Source organism: Neofelis nebulosa, chromosome 17, assembly GCF_028018385.1.
Source record: "Neofelis nebulosa isolate mNeoNeb1 chromosome 17, mNeoNeb1.pri, whole genome shotgun sequence".
NCBI lineage: Eukaryota > Metazoa > Chordata > Mammalia > Carnivora > Felidae > Neofelis > Neofelis nebulosa.
In genome coordinates this window covers 1,314,824-1,333,270 of record NC_080798.1, presented here as the reverse complement: position 1 = coordinate 1,333,270, position 18,447 = coordinate 1,314,824, and the positions used below count along the sequence as shown (strand labels likewise).

At 41.0% G+C, this 18,447-nt stretch overlaps 2 protein-coding genes across 2 annotated transcripts in view; one reads left to right on the top strand and one right to left on the bottom strand.

Annotated features, from left to right (window-relative positions):
- The first annotated feature begins 356 nt into the window (after positions 1 to 356).
- Positions 357 to 18,447, top strand: part of LOC131499422 (zinc finger and SCAN domain-containing protein 4-like) — a 42,699-nt gene continuing 24,608 nt past the window's right edge. The window contains exon 1 of the mRNA XM_058707423.1: positions 357 to 463. The gene's annotated coding sequence lies outside the window, so the exon portion shown is untranslated. The remainder of the gene's footprint in view (positions 464 to 18,447) is intronic.
- Positions 2,513 to 3,430, bottom strand: LOC131499423 (vomeronasal type-1 receptor 1-like). Its single transcript, XM_058707425.1, has one exon. It carries the CDS (start codon positions 3,428 to 3,430, stop codon positions 2,513 to 2,515), a length of 918 nt encoding a protein of 305 aa, XP_058563408.1.

Genomic DNA, 18,447 nt, shown 5'->3' with positions numbered 1-18,447 from the left:
CATGTCTGTCTGCGGAGGGAAAGAATTAACCAGGTTCCCTCAGGGAAACAGGTGCACTGAGAGCCCCAAGCGGAACCTACCCTCAGCGTGGGCTCCTGCTGCATCCAAGACCCACCTGCCCCTGAGCCTAAGTCCATGAAAGCAAGGCCCCACCCGGGACAAGTCCCCGCCCCCCGTGCGGCTTCCCGCAGGGGTGTCTGGAAAGCAACCCAAAGCAATGGTGAATGCTTTTAAAACAGAAACTTGAAAAATACTTGATAAGTCAAAGGGTGAGAACCGCTTGTGGGGTAGTAGAATGGGGTGGCAACCTGAGTGTAAACAGCAGGGGGGTCACTGTTGCCTTTGTTCCCTGCAGGCTTCTAATAGCACCCTCACTGTGTGGCCTGTGCCATCTGCAGCGGTTCTCAGCCCCAGCAGTAGTTCTTTGCCCAGCCTTGTGAAGTCTCATCCAGCACCTGCACAGGTTAGTTTTTTGTTTTTTGTTTTTTTTTTTTCCAGACACCTTGGCGACCCCACGCAGATTACTGAGGTTTCTTCAGTGCCCATACCCCGTTCTCTGTTGGGCTTACGTAGGGATTCCAGACTCCTCCTCACCCTGAGCTCTGAGTACATGGAAATCCACAGAGTACAGCATGAAACTTCTAACCTATTTAAGGGCTGGAAGAAATCTTACTTGAAGTAGGAGCCGCTTCTAGAAGTCTTACTTGAGTTAGGAAGGTTATCTTTTGAGTTGAATAAAGGAGGAAGAAAATCCCAAAGTAACGGGCTCAAGCCATATATTACCTTTATTTCTAACAGGATGTGTCTGTTTCCTGTTGGGTATATATTTTGCTATGTGTAGTTTACTCACACTGGAAGAAAGATGGGTTTCCTTGACTTCATTTGGGGAATGGAAAAGAGAGTGGAGGAGGGAATTTAATGTGTGGGCTGCAAGGTTGATTGGGATGGGCAGTGCGGAAGATGATTCTGGAGCATCAGGAAATGGAATAGAGCATTAAGGAGGTGATAGAAGCAAGAAAGTTTTCCTTCTAGGTGTTAGTCCCTATTTATATACTGATGGAAGGTCAGTAGATAGGGGAAAATAGGTGAGGAAAGGGATCATGGAAAACAACAGGTGTGAATTACTTAAAATGTTAACAGAATGGTTCATTAGGGAAATTTTATCCAGAACCATGATGAGGTATCACTCCACATCTACCAGGATGGCCGTGGGGCAGAAATGGTATTGACAAAGCCTTAGAAAAAGTGGAGAAATTGGAGCCCTCATCTGTTGCTGATGGGAATGTAAAATAGTGCAGTGTGAGATTGAACAATGTGAAAACCAGTTTAGCTGCTCCTCAAAAACTTGAACGTGGAAATACCATTGGGCCTAGCATTTAACACTCCTGGTATCCAACCCAAAGAATGGAAAGCAGGACTCAAACAAACACTTGTACACCAATGGTCATAGCAGCACTCTTCACGATATCCAAAAGGTGGAAACAATCCAAGTATCTGTTAACACAGGAAAGGATTTTAAAAATGTGGTATTTTATACAATGGAATATTACTCAGCCACAAAAAGGAATGAAGTTCTGATACATACAACAAGATGGGTGAAACTTGAAAACATTATGCTAAGTGATTAAAGCCAGACCCAAAAAGATAAATATTATGATTCCATTCATAGGAAATACCCAGAATAGTCAAGCTCATAGAGACTGAACATAGGTTAGAGGTTAGCAGGGCCTAGGTAGAGAGGGGAATGGGAAATTATTGGTCAGTGGGTACATATTTTCTGTTTGGTTTGATTTTTTTTTAAGTTTCACGTGTCCAGCTATAAAATAAATAAGCCACAGGGACAAAGATACAGCATAGGGAACAGAGTCGATAATATTGTAATAACCCTGCATGGTGATAGATGGTGGCTGCACTTACGGTGAGCGTTGTGTAACGTATAGAGTTGTCAAATCACTATGTTGTATACTTGAAATTAACACAACTTTATCTGTTGTATTATTTTCATATATAAATTGTATTTTCACACATATATGTGAACTAGAAACAGATAGTGTTAATGGTAGTAGACACAGAACACTGCAGATTTACTTAATGCCACTGAATCGTATACTTGAAAATAATTAAAGTGGAAAACTTTATATTACATATAATTTACTGCTATATATACACCAAAACACCTGCAAAGTGAGAGATTTTGTCTAAATCCCCAAACTCACAATTTTTCCTCTGTTCTACTATTTCAAAATTTCATGGATTTTTCTATGGATGAAGCTAAAACAATTTGAGTAATGTTTGTGTAAACAACTTACATAATATTCACGTGCTCCTATTATAGGGTTCATGAGTTCTAGGACCTAATTGTTTCAGTCTACACAGCATAATACTTTCTTATCAAAAATCTGAAAATTATTGATCCCTAAATATTAGCAGATGATGGAAAGAATGATTGAATTTCCCGTAGAGAACAGAGTCTTATGGTCTCAGCCAAATTAGCAAAAGCTGTTTACCTCGCCTAGCCGATAAAACAGAACCAGTTTTGCCGTTTACCAGTGACACGAGTATCACTGAAAATGAGCACAAAGGGACTGAATGTTGAGAAACATAAAGACAAAAATATAGAGGCATCCACCAGCCACTGGCCTGGAATAGCAAACAGAATCATCCAAACAGACAAAAGAGAAGACAGTGAGTAAAAAGAGAGAAAGCAGCTCACAAGGATCAAAATGGTGTATGTGGCTCTGGCCTCGGGAGAAGGTCTAGGAGAATGGCTGTTGCTGTGAATATATTGGACCTGTTGCCTGTGCCTGTGTAGGAAAATAACCATGGAGCCAGTAGCCCAGACCATGAAGGCCAAACATGCAAGGTCAATTGTAGAAAATAGGGCTGTCACTATAAACTTTAAAAATCTGTCTGGATTTAATGAGGAGCAGTATCCATAATTTATCTTCACACTAAGGTTTTTACTGTGCGTTGGACCAGCCATTTTAATAGGAACAAAGATGCTTACCAAGAGATGCAGGATCCAGCAAAGGCAACAGCACAAGTAAATGCACTTTGAGGATCTCCTTCTGAGCCCCATCGAACTAAAGACATTGAGGCGAAGCCTAACGGCTTGGAAGCCACTGAGGAGGGAGGTGGTACTGAGGCAGACCCCCCTGGCTACTCTGTGGAAGTAGAAGAAAAACTTACATCCGTCCTCATTCAGGAAATATGTTGCTCCAAAAGCTGCCATTATATGAGGGATCCCTCTGGAGAAAAGCACCAAGGAGTTGGCTAAGACCAGTTGATTGAGAATCACGTCTGTGGGTCTCACCTTGTGTCCAGTGAGCAGAGTGAAGTTATAAAGACAAAGAAGGGAGGAGTTTCCAAGGATTCCCACTCCCAGCTGAGTGACTAAGGTAATCCCGATTTGCCACTTGACAGAAGCCATCACGTCATCTATGGAACATTGGTTTTAGTTGCAGCCAGAGGAATGCAGTTTGACAAACAAAAAGAAATATTTACCACCAAACCCAGTAGCCTCCAGCGCTAAGCTTAGCACATTCTTTCCAAATTTAACATTTTTTATTTATTTTTGGGACAGAGAGAGACAGAGCATGAACGGGGGAGGGGCAGAGAGAGAGGGAGACACAGAATCGGAAACAGGCTCCAGGCTCCGAGCCATCAGCCCAGAGCCTGACGCGGGGCTCGAACTCACGGACCGCGAGATCGTGACCTGGCTGAAGTCGGACGCTTAACCGACTGCGCCACCCAGGCGCCCCTCATTCTTTCCAAATTTAAATAAACACTATAGGGGTGCCTGGGTGTCTCAGTCGGTGAAGCATCCAACTTCAGCTCAGGTCATGATCTCACGGTTCATGAGTTCGAGCCCAGCGTCTGGCTCTGTGATGACAGCTCGGAACCGGGGGCCTGCTTCAGATTCTGTGTCTCCCTCTCTGGCCCTCTCCTGCTTGCGCTTTGCCTCTCTTTCTCTCTCAAAAATAAACAAACATTAAAATTTTTTTTAAAGAAAAAAATAAACATTATATATGTATGCTTATGGGTACAGAGTCTATTCCTGAAGGTTCCACTTGGAAACAAATGTCTGTTCACCGGAACATGGTGAGTGATTTATGGCCCATCTGCACAACAGAGTTTTCCACACCTGTGAATTGAGTGAGGAGGATCTCTAGACTGTGATCTGCAGTTATGAACTGTGTGTATTCTGAAGTGAGAAGCAAGGTACAAAACTGTGTGTAATGTGCTAAGGTTTCCCCAAGTGTGTGGAGGAGTGACAATATGGACACAGAACATATATAGGATGGGGCTAATTTTAAAGCTAGACTTGTAAGGAAGAAATGTTGTCATAGTGCCTTATATGTACAAATGTACATAATTATTAAATAATGTTAAATTAATTGTTTTAAAAGCACTAAATTCAAATGTTACAAAATTTGATTGGCTATCCACGTGGCTGTCCCTGTATGTAAAGTAAATATGAATAGGGAAATACATTTCAAGTGAATTGAAAATTAGAATTTTGAGTGTATATCCTGAACGGGGATAAATGGAGGCAAAACTATCTGTCCAAATCTTAACTTTTGTCTACATATTTTACTATAATGTATTTGTATGGTATTTTGGGAACAAACATATTCATATAAATGGGAAATAAATCTTTCCCTGTAAGACAAAACAAATGCACATATGAAACCAAAGACTCTGAGTAAAAGTCCAAAGCCTACATTTGACAGAAATAATACCAACTCCTATAGTATTGGTTTTAACTTGCATGTATTTCATTTTTCTTTTCATTGAAAAAAATCTAGAAATTATAGACAACTTCACGACAGTGCCTAATTCTAGCACCCAGCTATGGACACCTAATACAGTTTTTCCGTATAAGAAGCAGTGTGGTTTAGGAAAAAAGAAAAAACTGACATATTCCAGATCTAGGGCAGGAACCTCCAAAGATCATCCCAAAACTTCTTGCTTGGCAAGGGAGTAGAGGAAACCATCAGTGCTGAGGGTTACTTTGGGAGGTGGCAAGGTCTGTCCTGAAGAAGCTGTCACTGCCCCACTTTGGTGCAACAGTAACTTGAAAGGATTAGACATAGATAAACCAAAGGCATATATAGACAAGTAATGCAAAGGTTAATGCCGGAAGATGTTAGGGAAGCAACTAATTATTCTGAAAACTGGTAAAGGGTGACTAACTATCAACCATTACCCCTGCATTAGCTGAACAGCCTGCGTTTTTCATTAAGAAATGTCTGTGGAGGCACACAAAAAAATGGCCTGTTTGGATAAGACTTGAGGATGTCAGATAAAAATATTTCATCATGGGAAAAGATTCAGAGATACGAAATTAAATAGTAAAAAATCAATTCAACAACATTTGAGGAGAGACTTCCTCATGAGGACAATCCCTTCTTCCAGAGTCACTGATGTTTCAGTCTTGGTTGATGAAGTATGAAGACTTCTTCAGATTGCGAAGACACAAAGCCAGCATGCTGGGCAGCAATTTACGGAGTCACGGTCTTCCTGGCATGGATTAAGGAGCGATAGCTGTAAGATAGGTTTCAAGTTCCATGATTGAAAACTGAGATGGTTATACACTTGAGAAACATCGGAATTGTTATTAGGATAAATCACATAATTTAGAATAGTCCCAAATCAAGACAGTTTAAATTTTCCTTTTTAGGCAATAGCCTATTCCAAGGTGTCAGTGGATAGTGAAAGACTAGTGGAATTTTGGAAAACAACATTAAAATAAACTAATATGAGGGGAACATTGATTGAAAACCAGAAACTGTACTTAAGTCATACGATTCATTTTGAATAACAACAAAAGAAAACCATCATCCTAGATGGAAATTTTTGGAATGTTAACAATAAAATTCACACTAAGAAGTATGTTACTGAATAAAATTCCAATGAAAATGTTAACATTTCTCTTTTTTTAATATTTATTTATTTTTGAGAGAGAGAGAGAGAGACGGGAGGGGCAGAGAGAGAGAGAGAGAGAGAGGGAGGGAGACACAGAATCCAAACTAGGCTCCAGGCTCTTAGCTGTCAGCACAGAGCCCAATACAGAACTTGAACCCATGAACCATGAGATCATGACTTGAGCTGAAGCTGAATGTTTAACTGACTGAGCCTCCCAGGTGACCCCAAAATGTTAACATTTCAGAATTTTCTCTATTAACATCAAACGTATGCAAAATTTTAAATGTTTAATGAAAAGAAATTTCCTTACTATATATAAAGTAAATAATAACTATGGGTTACTACTGGCAAAAACCAAATATGGAATAGAATAAGGAGATTACAAATTATCTATGTTTGCAGGTATTTATGAGATAAATTTATAGAAGTTTATATATGATAAAAGTTAATGCTGAATTATTTTGGACAAATGAGTTTTTTAATATATGGTAGTAAAATATTTGGAGACTTAGTTAAGACATCACAGGTATGTTTTTTGAGCTTTAATCTTAAGAAAATAAATAAATACTGGATCTAAACCTAAGAAATGTCTAATCTCTTAGCTAAAAATATGTTCTCTTTTTGAATTTATTTATTTATTTTTTAAAATATTTTTTAAAGAGAGGGAGTGTGTGAGTGGGGGAGACAGGCAGAGGGGGAGAGAGAGAGAGAGAGAGAGAGAGAGACAGAGACAGAGAGAGAGAGAGAGAGAGAGAGAGAGAGAGAGAATCTTAAGCAGGCTCCATGATCAGAGCAGAGTCTGGCACAGGGCTCAATCCCACGACCCTGGGATCATTACCTGAGCCGATATCAAGAGTTGGGCACTCAGCCGACTGAGCCACCCAGATGCCCTGGTAGTAGTATATTTTCATAATTTTGGCTGAGCCAAGTATTACTAAGCGTGCACCAAAACTGAGGATTTAAAACATTTGTAGCACATTTGTATTTATGTATAGTTAAGGGGCTCCTGGGTGGCTCAGTTGGTTGAACGTCCAACTCTCAATTTCAGCTCAGGTCATGATCCCAGGGTCGTGGGATTGAGCCCTGCATCGGGCTCCTTGCTGAGTGTGGAGCCTGCTTAAGATTCTTTCTCTCTCTCCCTCTGTGCCTCTCCCCTGCATGCTGTCTCTAAGATAAAAAAAGATAATAATTAAAAGTGTTTTCATGCTTATACTGTTTTTTTACTGAAAGACCCCTCAAACAAATAGAAAAATGAAACTCAAAGAAAGCATTTGAATATGTAGAAGAAGCAATTATAATAATGTCGGTGTTTCTTTGGCAATGTAAATGAACAGGCAACTCTTAGAAAAGAAAGCATACATTATAAAATGTGTTTTTCTCATAAACATCAGAAAAAAACAAATTACACTAAAAATGACATTGTACTTTTTAAATGCACATATACTCTTGCTGAAATTTCATTAGGGTCGGTTTTCTCTAGAAAAATTGCATCATTTTTATTGCATATCAGAAAAGATACACAATTTGGAGTTTTCTTATTGGCCTGCTGTGTTACACATTTTAAAATGTGTAACTGACTGTGACCTCGGGATATTCAGATGCACCAGTGGAATCCCCTTTCACTGTCTCCTGTGTACTCCACCCTGACCCTCAATAAAGGCGCTTGCCTAGAGGTCCTCCTCCATTTCCTCTTCCATCCCCCACCTTCTCCACCTGCTTGGTTGAGTCAACCCCCTTGGCTCTTCCACCAATGACCCCCTGGTGGTGTGCCCGGACTCTGCCTCTGTAGGACCCGTGACTATAATAAACTGTTTTTCTGGCCCTCTCTTGTGTCTGGCTGAACCTGGCAGACCATGTCATGACAGATACAAAACAGCTGCAAATTTAAAATGTTTTGAAAATCATTTAGAATACTGAATACATAAAATTTTACCTGATATATTTTTTTTCTTGTTTTCTGGAATGATTGTGCAATTTGAGATTAAAGTAAATGCTGTGTAAAATACATTTCAATTCTATTTTAGTAACTGAAACAGAGCAGTTTGTATTTAAGTGTGGGGGAGACACCTCACGCTTGGTAAACAACCTAATGGACTAGTGATAAGAGAGTCCGTGGGGTGAATAGGAGGAAAACACCTCTCTAGTAAGTATCCATCATATTCCTTGGACATTGATTAATATGTTTCATAAAAGAATGCAGAAGGTGAATTCACTCAGCCGTAAATCAGCAGATGTGACTTAAGAGAGATCTTAGTGACTGAATATAAATTGGTCTAGAAGGATCCTCAACAAGTGAAGCAGGGTTAACTGTCTAGGCTGGGAAGGAGGAAAGGGGCAGGGGAGGGGGTGTCAGAGTGGAAATCCACCTGAAATTTATGCATGAATTGATTTCCTAAAAATTTCATGGTGAAATTCGTAGTTTTTAAATGTAAAATTTTATAATTAAAAAAAGTTTGTTTATTTTAAGAAAGAGAGAGAGAGAGAGAACAAGGCAAGGGAGAGAGAGAATTCCAAGCAGGCTTGGTGCTGTTAGTGCAGAGCCTGACATGGGGCTCGATCTCATGAACCATGAGCTCATGACCTGAGCCCAAATCAAGACTTGGGGGCAGGGGAGGGGGGGATGCCTGGGCGGCTCAGTCTGTTAAGCATCCGACTCTTGATGTTCCCTCTCTCTCTCTGTGTCTCAAAATAAATAAACATTTTTTAAAACCCTACATGAGAGTCCTATAAATCTGAAATTGCTGTGGTTACTGATCATTCCAGCCCTTAAAGACTTGAGAAGTACAAAGGCAATAAAGGATCATGACATTCCCATCATCATAGGGTGTTGGGCAACAAAGGGAGGATCCAAATTGAGTGACTCCTGCTCTTAGCGAGGGGGTGTGAACTTCCCCGTCAAACAAGTTCTCCAGTCAGAATTTTATTTTATTGTTTTATTCTTATCTTTTTAGTTTGATAAACACACATCTTGCGGGGGGGGGGGGGGTAGAGAGAGCAATAGGTTAACAGCAGAAGGATGGGTTAACAGCAAGAAGCAATAGGTTAACTAGCAAGGCACTTTTACCGTCCGCTGGATTACACAGCAGGGTAATACTACTATCAGAAGACTACTGAAGTCTCTGATTATTCCTCCCTCCCTGCTCCAGCCCCAAATCCTACAACCATTAGGCACAGTGTTCTTCAAATAATAATCTCTCTTAACTGGGAGATGAGATTGGTCTTTTTTCTGTAAACAGAAGATAAATATTAACATTCTTCTGATGACAAAGTTTCAACCTTTGTCATCACAGCTTCAGTTAGTACAACAGGCTCACCAGAAAATCTCACAAGTAAATTCGTGTTCTAGCACCTGTCACGCAGACCCCAGGCAACTACTCAGAGGCTGGAGTTTGTTGTCATTATCTAACTGTTGGGCACATATCTACTGTGTAAAGTCTTTAGAGCGTGTCCTATGATGTTCAGCATCTTCAGAGAGAAATGAAAGATTTCATAGAAGCAGTAACTCTGAGGAGAGAGGAGAAATGCCAGGTAGCCGTAAAGAAGGTGGGTAAAGGCAGGATGCCTGGGTGGCTCAGTCAGTTAAGCATCTGACTCTTGATTTTGGTTCAGGTCATGATCTCATGGTTCATGGGTTTGAGCCCCTAGTGGGACTATGTGCTCACATTGCAGAGCCTGTTTGGGATTCTCTCTCTCTCCCTCTTTCTCTGCCCCTTCCCTTCCCTGCCTCCTCTCTCTCCCCCCCCCCCCCCTTCCTCTCTCCCTCTCTGAAAATAAATAAATAAACATTAAAACAAAAAAGAATGTGGGCAAGAGGGTGGTAGGTGTCAGATGTTCTCAGGAAATGTCATTTTTCACTAGACACAGAAATATGTTTGTGTTTCAACCCATAAAACATAGAGCAAGAGAGAGCATGTGTGCGCTTTATATCTGTGTTTTTTACTGGATTTTTTGTGATATAACTCTCCTATGAATCTCACACTTATCTAAAAAAAACAAAAACAAAAACTAGACACTTACCCCAAATAACATTTGGAATCAGGACAGTAGGTGTTCGGGAAGCATCTGTGCAGAGGTGGAAAGGAGCATCCGAACCCAGCATAAAGGTTTGGGACTCCATGATCTCATCTCCATGGTGTAAAGTAATTATTGTGTCACCAGTAATTTTGGTGACAATACCTGCACAGGGAGTTGAGATTTTCAATGAAAAACATTTGCAGGTTGTACAAATTACTGAAAGCAATTAATGTTGAATTACAAAGTTTTCTATCAAAAGTTTCAGGGATAACTAAGGAACAACTTAATTGTGAAACATTTAAAAAATAAATCTCAAGGAACACTAAGGAGGCCAGACACCATTGGGATCTCTTAAGTTGGAGAATGAAACCAAACACTTCATTATGCAGGATTATTAATCATTTTGGAAGTTTGTCTGAAAATATGATTCCTTTCCATTCCTGAGCTCACTGTGGGTACTGACTGAAATGAGTAGAGATTTAAAAAAAAAAAAATAGCTGGGTGGTTCAAATAAACAGAAATCTGTGATGTTACATTCATTAAGTGTTTTCCAAGATATTTATCAGAGTTCTTATGTTGGTTGGGCACTTTGGTGGCTACACTGGACCATCACTGTACAAAACACAGAAACTAACTTCTTTAAAAAGTATTTTTAATTAATTTATTTTTAAAGAGACAGAGAGAACGAGTGGGGGAGGGGCAGAGAGAGGGAGAGAGAGAATCTCAAGCAGGCTTCGCACTGTCAGCACAGAATGGAACCCCACATGTGACTTGAACTCACGGACCATGAGATAATGACCTGAGCCAAAACCAAGAGTCAGATGCTTAACCGACTGAGCCACGCAGGCACCCCAGAAACTAATTTCTTTTAGAGAAACAACATTAAATAAACCAAGCTTTTAAATTCTTTTTTTTAATGTTTATTTACTTTTGAGAGAGAGACAGCATACAACTGGGAGAGGGGCAGTGAGAGTGAGCGGGAGACATAGAATCTGAAGCAGGCTTCAGGCTCTGAGCCATCAGCACAGAGCCCCACGCAGGGCTTGAACCTGCGAACCGTGAGATCATGACCTGAGCCAAAGTCAGATGCTTAACTGACTGAGCTATCCAGGCGCCCCTAAATTCTTTAATTTATCATAGGTCATTGTGTTCTATGGAAAATGGAAAAGAGCAGAGCATGGGTGATGAAAAGTTCAGTGGTCAAGGAAGGGTGGCGACATTAAGTAGGATATTCATAGTAAGACTCTTAGGGAAGAAAATATTTTAAAGAGGTAAGGGGGCAGGTTTGATTCTTCCTTTTAAATCTTTCAGTGCAGTGTTTTCCTTTGCATTAGTGTAGCCACCCAGGTGCTCCTCCAGCTATTTTCTTTATGGTGAGGTCAGATATGTTAAATTATATTTAAACCTCTATCGAACTTATGTGTGCTACTTCTCTTTCTTGCTGAAAAGACCATTTGCATGGATTGGCATTTCTAACTTTTAATTTTGATGCAATTTGAAACGTACAGAAAAGATGCAGGCAAGGGAAAGAGAAAGTTTCTGTGCTCTTTAAGAAGATTCATACTGTACCTAGGGGCGCCTGGATGGCTCAGTCAGTTGAACACCGACTTTGGCTCAGGTCATGATCTCACATCCGTAGGTTGGCTCTGTGCTGACAGCTCAGAGCCTGGAGCCTGCTTCAGATTCTGTCTCTCCCTCTCTCTCTCCCTGCCCCTCCCCTGCTTGTGCTCTGTCTCTCTCTGTCTCTCAGAAAATAAAAATAAAATGTTAAAAAAAAAAAAAAAGATTCGCATCCTGGGGGTACCTGGATGGCTCAGTTGGTTGAGCATCTGACTCTTGATTTCGTCCCAGGTCATGGTCTCATGTTTTGTAAAATTGACCCCCACATTGGGCTTCAGGCCGGTAGCACGGAGCCTGCTTTGGATTCTGTCTCCTCCATTCTCTGCCCCTCCCCTGTTCATGTTCTCTCTCTCAAAATACATAAATAAATAAATATTAAAAAAAAAAAAAGTCTCACACCCTCCTACTCCTACACTTCTCTCTTCCCTTAATATTTTTCCAGCTTTATTGAGATTTAATTGACATATAACATTATGTAATTGTAAAGCGTACAATGTAATGATTTGATACATTATATATTGCAAAATGATGAACAAAATAGCATTAATTAACACCTCCATTACCTCACATAATTACCTTTTTTTTGGGTGTATGTGTGATGAGAACATTTAAGGTCTACTCTCTTAACAACATTCAGGTATGTAATATAGTATTGTTAACTAAAGTCACCATACTGTACATGGGGTCCCCAGAACTCATTCACCTTAAAACTGGAAGTTTGTACTCTGATCAACACCCGCCCCCTTCCCTCACCTCTCAGTTTGTGGCAACCACCATTCTATTGTTTCTGTGAGTTCAGCTCTGTTAGGTTACACGTATAAGTGAGATCATGAGGCATTTGTCTTTCTATGTCTGACTTATTTTACTTAATATAATGCCCTCAAGTTTCATCCATGTTATTGCAAAATTTTCTCACAGCTGGTTTTCCACTATATATATCTCTTTGAGATTCTGATTTCACTTACTTTGAATATATACCCAGAAGTAGCATTGCTGAATCACGTATTTTAATTTTTTTGAGGAACTTCCATACTGGTTTTCATGGTACCAATATCCATCCCCACCAACAGTGCACAAGTATCTCTTTTTCTTTCTTCTGCTTTATCCATTCTGTTGATGGTCTCTAGAGCATATTCATTTCATTTATTGTATTCTTCAGCTCTAGAGTTTCTTTTTGGTTCTTTTTTTAGGATTTCCATCTTGTTAAACTCCTCATTTTATTCATATATTGTTTTCCTGATTTCATCGAATTGTTTTTTCTGTGCCATCATATACATCATTGAACTTCCTTAAAACACCTGTTTTGGATTCTTTAGCAGGTAAATCACAGATCTCCATGTCTTTGGGGTCAGTTATTGGAAAATTACTGTGTTCTTTTAGGGATGTTATGTTTCCTTGATTTTTCATGTTCCTTGAAGTCCTGCATTGTTATCTTCTCATTTGAAGTAGGAGTTACCTCTTCCAGTCTTTACTTGCTACTTCAGGAAATAAATACCTTCTGTCAGCCCTGCTAAGGATTCTGAGGTTTTCTCAGAACTTCTATAGGTACAACTCCCAACTCCTCCACACTTCTTGCCTCCTCTTGTAGCAGAATACTTAAACTTGTATGCCACCTCTCCAGCCTCCGTAGCCAGGCCGAGGTGCTCATAGCCTCCCTTTCATTTTCGTTTTTCCGAGAGTTGTGCTAAATGCTCAAGGTTGTGGTCTCTCCTAGACCTACGGATTCACTGGCTTTCTGCTTGCATTCACTAGCGATCTGCAAAAGCTCACTCTTTCGGTTGTTGAGAGTGTGGCTCTCAGGGATGTGGCTTCAGGGTGGAGGTGTGCGAGTGAGACATGTGGATTGCTGGGGGTGGCTGTGGGTCAGTTGAAGGGCTCTTCAGACAACGCATCCCCAGCAGCTCATGGGATGGGCCATTAATGAAGTCCAGGCTCAGTAAGGTCCCTGTCCCTCTTATACGTTCTGTTCTAACCCCGTGACCACTCTTCTCCCAACCTCTCACCACCCTCCAGTAGTGTGACTCATAGCTCAGTCCTGCGGATGGGGTGAGAGACAGATGGGCCTCTTTGGCAGCATTCTGCACAGCTGTGGAAGCCAGGCACTCACGCATGTGCTCTCACTTACCCCATGGGAGAAATAAGGACCAAGAAGGGCTCTCCTGGCACTCAGCTGTGCCACCTGTGGGGAGGAGTGACACAGATTCAGTCAGTGTTCCTCTTACCCTATCCAGTGACTCCAATGCCAGATTTCCTTTTTTTGGCTCCAATAGTGTGCTAGAACTTCTTCACTGGACCCCTGGACTTTTACAAAAGCTATCTCCTCCACATGTGGTTGTATAAATCAGTGTTCTCCAGGGGTTCCCAGACCATAGCCAAGAGGGAATGAAGCCAGTTCATGGGCTACTTCAGGGTCCACAGTGAGACCGAGGTCTGTAAGCCCAGTGCACCAGTGGGCGAGACTCTGGTTCCCTTGGCGTATAGTGCTGGTGATGGAATCAAAGCTGAACAGGGCTGTAGCTGCGTCTCCAAAGCTACAAAGCTGTTTCTGGCTCTGTCTCCAGGACCATCGTTGATAAGTCAATTGTCCATGTGGGGCTGTCTCCTCTAAATGGCTCTCCTCATTCCTGGACTGCACTGGATTTCTCAGTCTCCTATCTGAATCCTACAGTTCCCACAAAGACACTTTTTTTCCATGGATGACCACCAAATTGTTGTTGAGGGGGCAGATACGAGGTAGGGATGTCTCATTCTGCCATCTTGCTGACGTCACTTGCTCCCTTACATTTATTTGACATTCTCATCCATGAAAAGCTAAAAGAATGCTGGCTCGGGGCGCCTGCGTGGCTCAGTTGGTTAAGCATCCAACTTCGTCTCGGGTCATGATCTCGCAGTTCGTGAGTTCAAGCCCTACATCAGGCTCTGCACTGGTGTTGCAGACCCTGTTTGGGATTCTCTCTCTCTGCCCCTTCCCCACTTGAGCTCTCTCTGTCTCTCTTAAAATAAATAAATAAAATTTTAAAAAGAATGTTGTCTTATTGTTTCATTAAGCTTTATATTTTAGAGCAGTTTCAGATTTACAGCAAAATTGACAGGAAGGTACAGACGTGTCCATTATACAGCCCCCTCACACACACACACATCTGCACAGACCCCCCACAGTCAAAATCCTGTCCCAGAATGGTACTTTTGTTACAACAGATAAACCTACATTGACACATCATTACTAACAAAATCCAACAGCTTACATTAGGGTTCTTTTTCTTCCTGGATGCCTTTCAGCATTGACTTCTGACAACTTCATTATAGTGTGTTTTGGAGACGTTCTTTTTGCGTTGAGATGGTGAAGTGATCTATTACCTTTGTGAATGTGTCTATCTAGTTCTTTCCTGAGGTTTGGGAAGTTGTCAGCTATTATTTCTTCAAATAACCTCTCTGTCCCCTATTCCTTCTGTTCTCCTTCTGGTATACTCATTATTTTTATGTTGGCTCTCCTAATGGAGCCTGATAGCTCTCAAATGGTTTCTTTGCCTTTTAAAAAATCTTAGAACTTGAATAATTCCAACAGTTCCATCTTCTAGATTGCTTATTCTCACTAAAATGAACTATTGGGACTTCATCAAAATAAAAAGCTTTTGCACAGAGAAGGAAACAATCAGCAAAACTAAAAGGCAACCGACAGAATGGGAGAAGATATTTGCAAACAACGTATCAGATAAAGCATTAGTATCCAAAATCTATAAAGAACTTATCAAACTCCACACCAAAAAAACAAGTAATCCAGTGAAGAAATGGGCTAAAGACATGAATAGACACTTCTCCAAAGAAGACATCCAGATGGCCAACCGACACATGAAAAAAATGCTCAACATCACTCATCATCAGGGAAATACAAATCAAAACCACACTGAGATACCACCTCACGCCGGTCAGAATGGCTAACATTAACAATCCAGGAAACAACAGTTGTTTGCAAGGATGCGGAGAGAGCGGATTTCTTTTGAGCTGCTGGTGGGAATGCAAATTGGTGCAGCCACTCTGCAAAACAGTATGGAGGTTCCTCAAAAAATTAAAAATAGAACTACCTTACGACCCAGTAATTGTACTACTAGGTATTTATCCAAAGGACATAGGTGTGCTGTTTCGAAGGGGCACATGCACCCCAAAGTTTATAGCAGCACTATCAACAATAGCCGAAGTATGGAAAGAGTCCCAATGTCCATCGATGGATGAATGGATAAAGAAGATGTGGTGTCTATATGCAATGGATTATTACTCGGCGATCAAAAAGAATGAAGTCTTGCCATTTGCAACTACGTGGATGGAACCGGAGGGTATGATGCTTAGCGAAATTAGTCAGAGAAAGACAAATATCATATGACTTCACTCATATGATGACTTTAAGACACAGAACAGATGAACACAAGGGAAGGGAAGCAAAAATAATATAAAAACAGGGAGGGGGACTAAACATAAGAGACTCTTAAATATGGAGAACAAACAAGGTTACTGGAGGGATTGTGGGAGGGGGGATGGGCTAAATGGGTAAGGGGAATTAAGGAATCTACTCCTGAAATCATTGTTGCACTATATGCTAACTAACTTGGATGTAAATTAGAAAAATAAATTAAATTAAAAAATAGATTGCTTATTCTCTCTTCCTGCTGATCGAATCTTTTCAAATGCATTCTTCATCTCATGTATTGAGTTCTTGAGCTCCAGAATTTGTTTGGTCCTTTTTTTTTTTTTCTTTAGAATTTCAGTATCTTTGGCAAAATACTCCTTTTGTTTAATTTTTTTTTCCCCAGAGTTCATTGAATTTCCTTTCCGAGCTCACTGAATTTTCTTCATAACAGCTATTTTGTATTCTCTATCAGTCAGATCCCAATTTCTGTGACTTTGACTTTTGGTTACTGGAGAATTGTCATTTTCTTTTTGTGATACTATATTACTGTGATTTTTCATAGTATGTGATAAAATGTGCCTTTGCCACTGCATTCGAAGTAGCAAACGCGTTCATCACAAGTAAAGTTTTGTTTCCTTTGATTTAACAGTTCAACAGGTTGGTAATTAGAGGCCTTTCTTTTGTTTTCCAGCAGGTGACGATATAACACAAGTTTTTGGTTTCTCCTAACTGAGCTGCCACTGGGCTATACAGTAGACCCTTGAACCATTCTGTGGGTGGGTGTTAGGGGTCCTGACCCCCACTCAAAGATTCACTTATAACTTTGAACTCCCCCAGAACTTAACTTTTCTGATAGCCTACTGTGAGCCAGAAGACTTACTGGTAACACAAACAGCTGATTAACACATATTCTGTATGTTTTAAGTATTGTATACCCTATTCTTATAATAAAGTAAGCTAGAGAAAAGAGGTTATTAAGATCATAAGGAAATACTGTATGGTATTTATCGAAAACATTCTGCACAGAAATGGATCCATGCATTTCAAACCTGTATTGTTGAAGGGTCAGTTGTATTTGGTAGTGTGCCCTTTTCCACCCTCCATCCACTGTGCCGGAGGGGTCACAGGCACTGCCACTGGTCCTGGAACATGCCTGGATCACGGGCACCAGCAACACTACTCCCCCGTTTCTGCTGCCTCCATGAAGTCCAGTCCACCCACCTTCAAATGTACAGATGTGTGAATCTCTCTGGCATGCTGCTGTGCCATGCCGGGGAATCTTGAGTTATGGGTGAACAACTGGTTGTCAATTAAAGGGGAAAGACACGGGAATGGCTAATGCTTCTGTGATGCCAACTCATTCCCCAATTTTCTTTTTTAGTCTCTAGGTTCCTCTGAGTCAAATAAGAACAACCTCTGACATCTCTAAATTGATGAAATGGTTTCTAGTAATATAAGTTTGGCTCTTATTTTCCTCACTCAGAATGGAGCTGGGATCCTTGGAAATTCTTTGCTCCCTTGTCTTTATACTTTGCTCACTGGGCGCATGTTGAGACCCACAGACTCGATTTGTTTGTTTGTTTTTTAATGTTTATTCATTTTTGAGAGAGAGGGAGCATGAGTGGGGAAGGGGCAAATTGAGAGAGTGGGGGGCAGAGTATCTGAAGAGAGTTCTGCGCTGACAGCAGCGAGCCTGATGTGAGGAACAAACTCACGAACCATGAGATCATGACCTGAGCTGAAGTTGGACACTCAACCGACTGAGCCACCCGAGTGCCCTGCCCCAGTCTCGATTCTTATTCAGCTGGTCTTAGCCAAAAATTTGGTTCTTTTCTCTAAAGGGATCCCTCAGACAGTGGCAGAGTTTGGATGGAAAAATTTCCTGAGTGATGTTGGATGTAAACTTATTTTCTATTCTACAGAGTGGGTAAGGGTTTCCCCTCAGTACTGCCTGCCTCCTCAGTTGTTTCCTGGCCACTGAGCTGTGCCCCAGTATCTCTAGATGGATGGAGCTCAGAAGGAGATCCCCAAAGTGCATTGACTTCTGCTGTTTCCTCTACCGGATCTTGAATCTCAGGTTAAATACTTTTGTTGCTATGAATGTTACTGTCCCAAAGAAAAATAAAAACATGAGTATGGAGAATATTTAGGGATACTGAGTGTCACCATTCCAGAGAGGTTTATAGCATCACTACCCACAGTTACATTCTCCGGATGTACTATGTTTGGGCCTCATGGTGTGGACCAACAGCTCCATGGTCCGTGTCCTGCACAGGCACAAGCAGCGAGTCCAACACATTCACAGCCTTTCTTCTAAAACTTCCCATGAGGTTAGAGCCGCACGTCCCATCCTGGTCCTGGTGAGCTCATTTGTCTCATTTTACTGTCTGTCCTCCCTTCTGACACATTCATTGGCCCTGATCGTAAATCCAAGCCTGTGGCTGTTGCCCATTTCTGTTCTGGTGTCTCCAAGATCCCCAGCG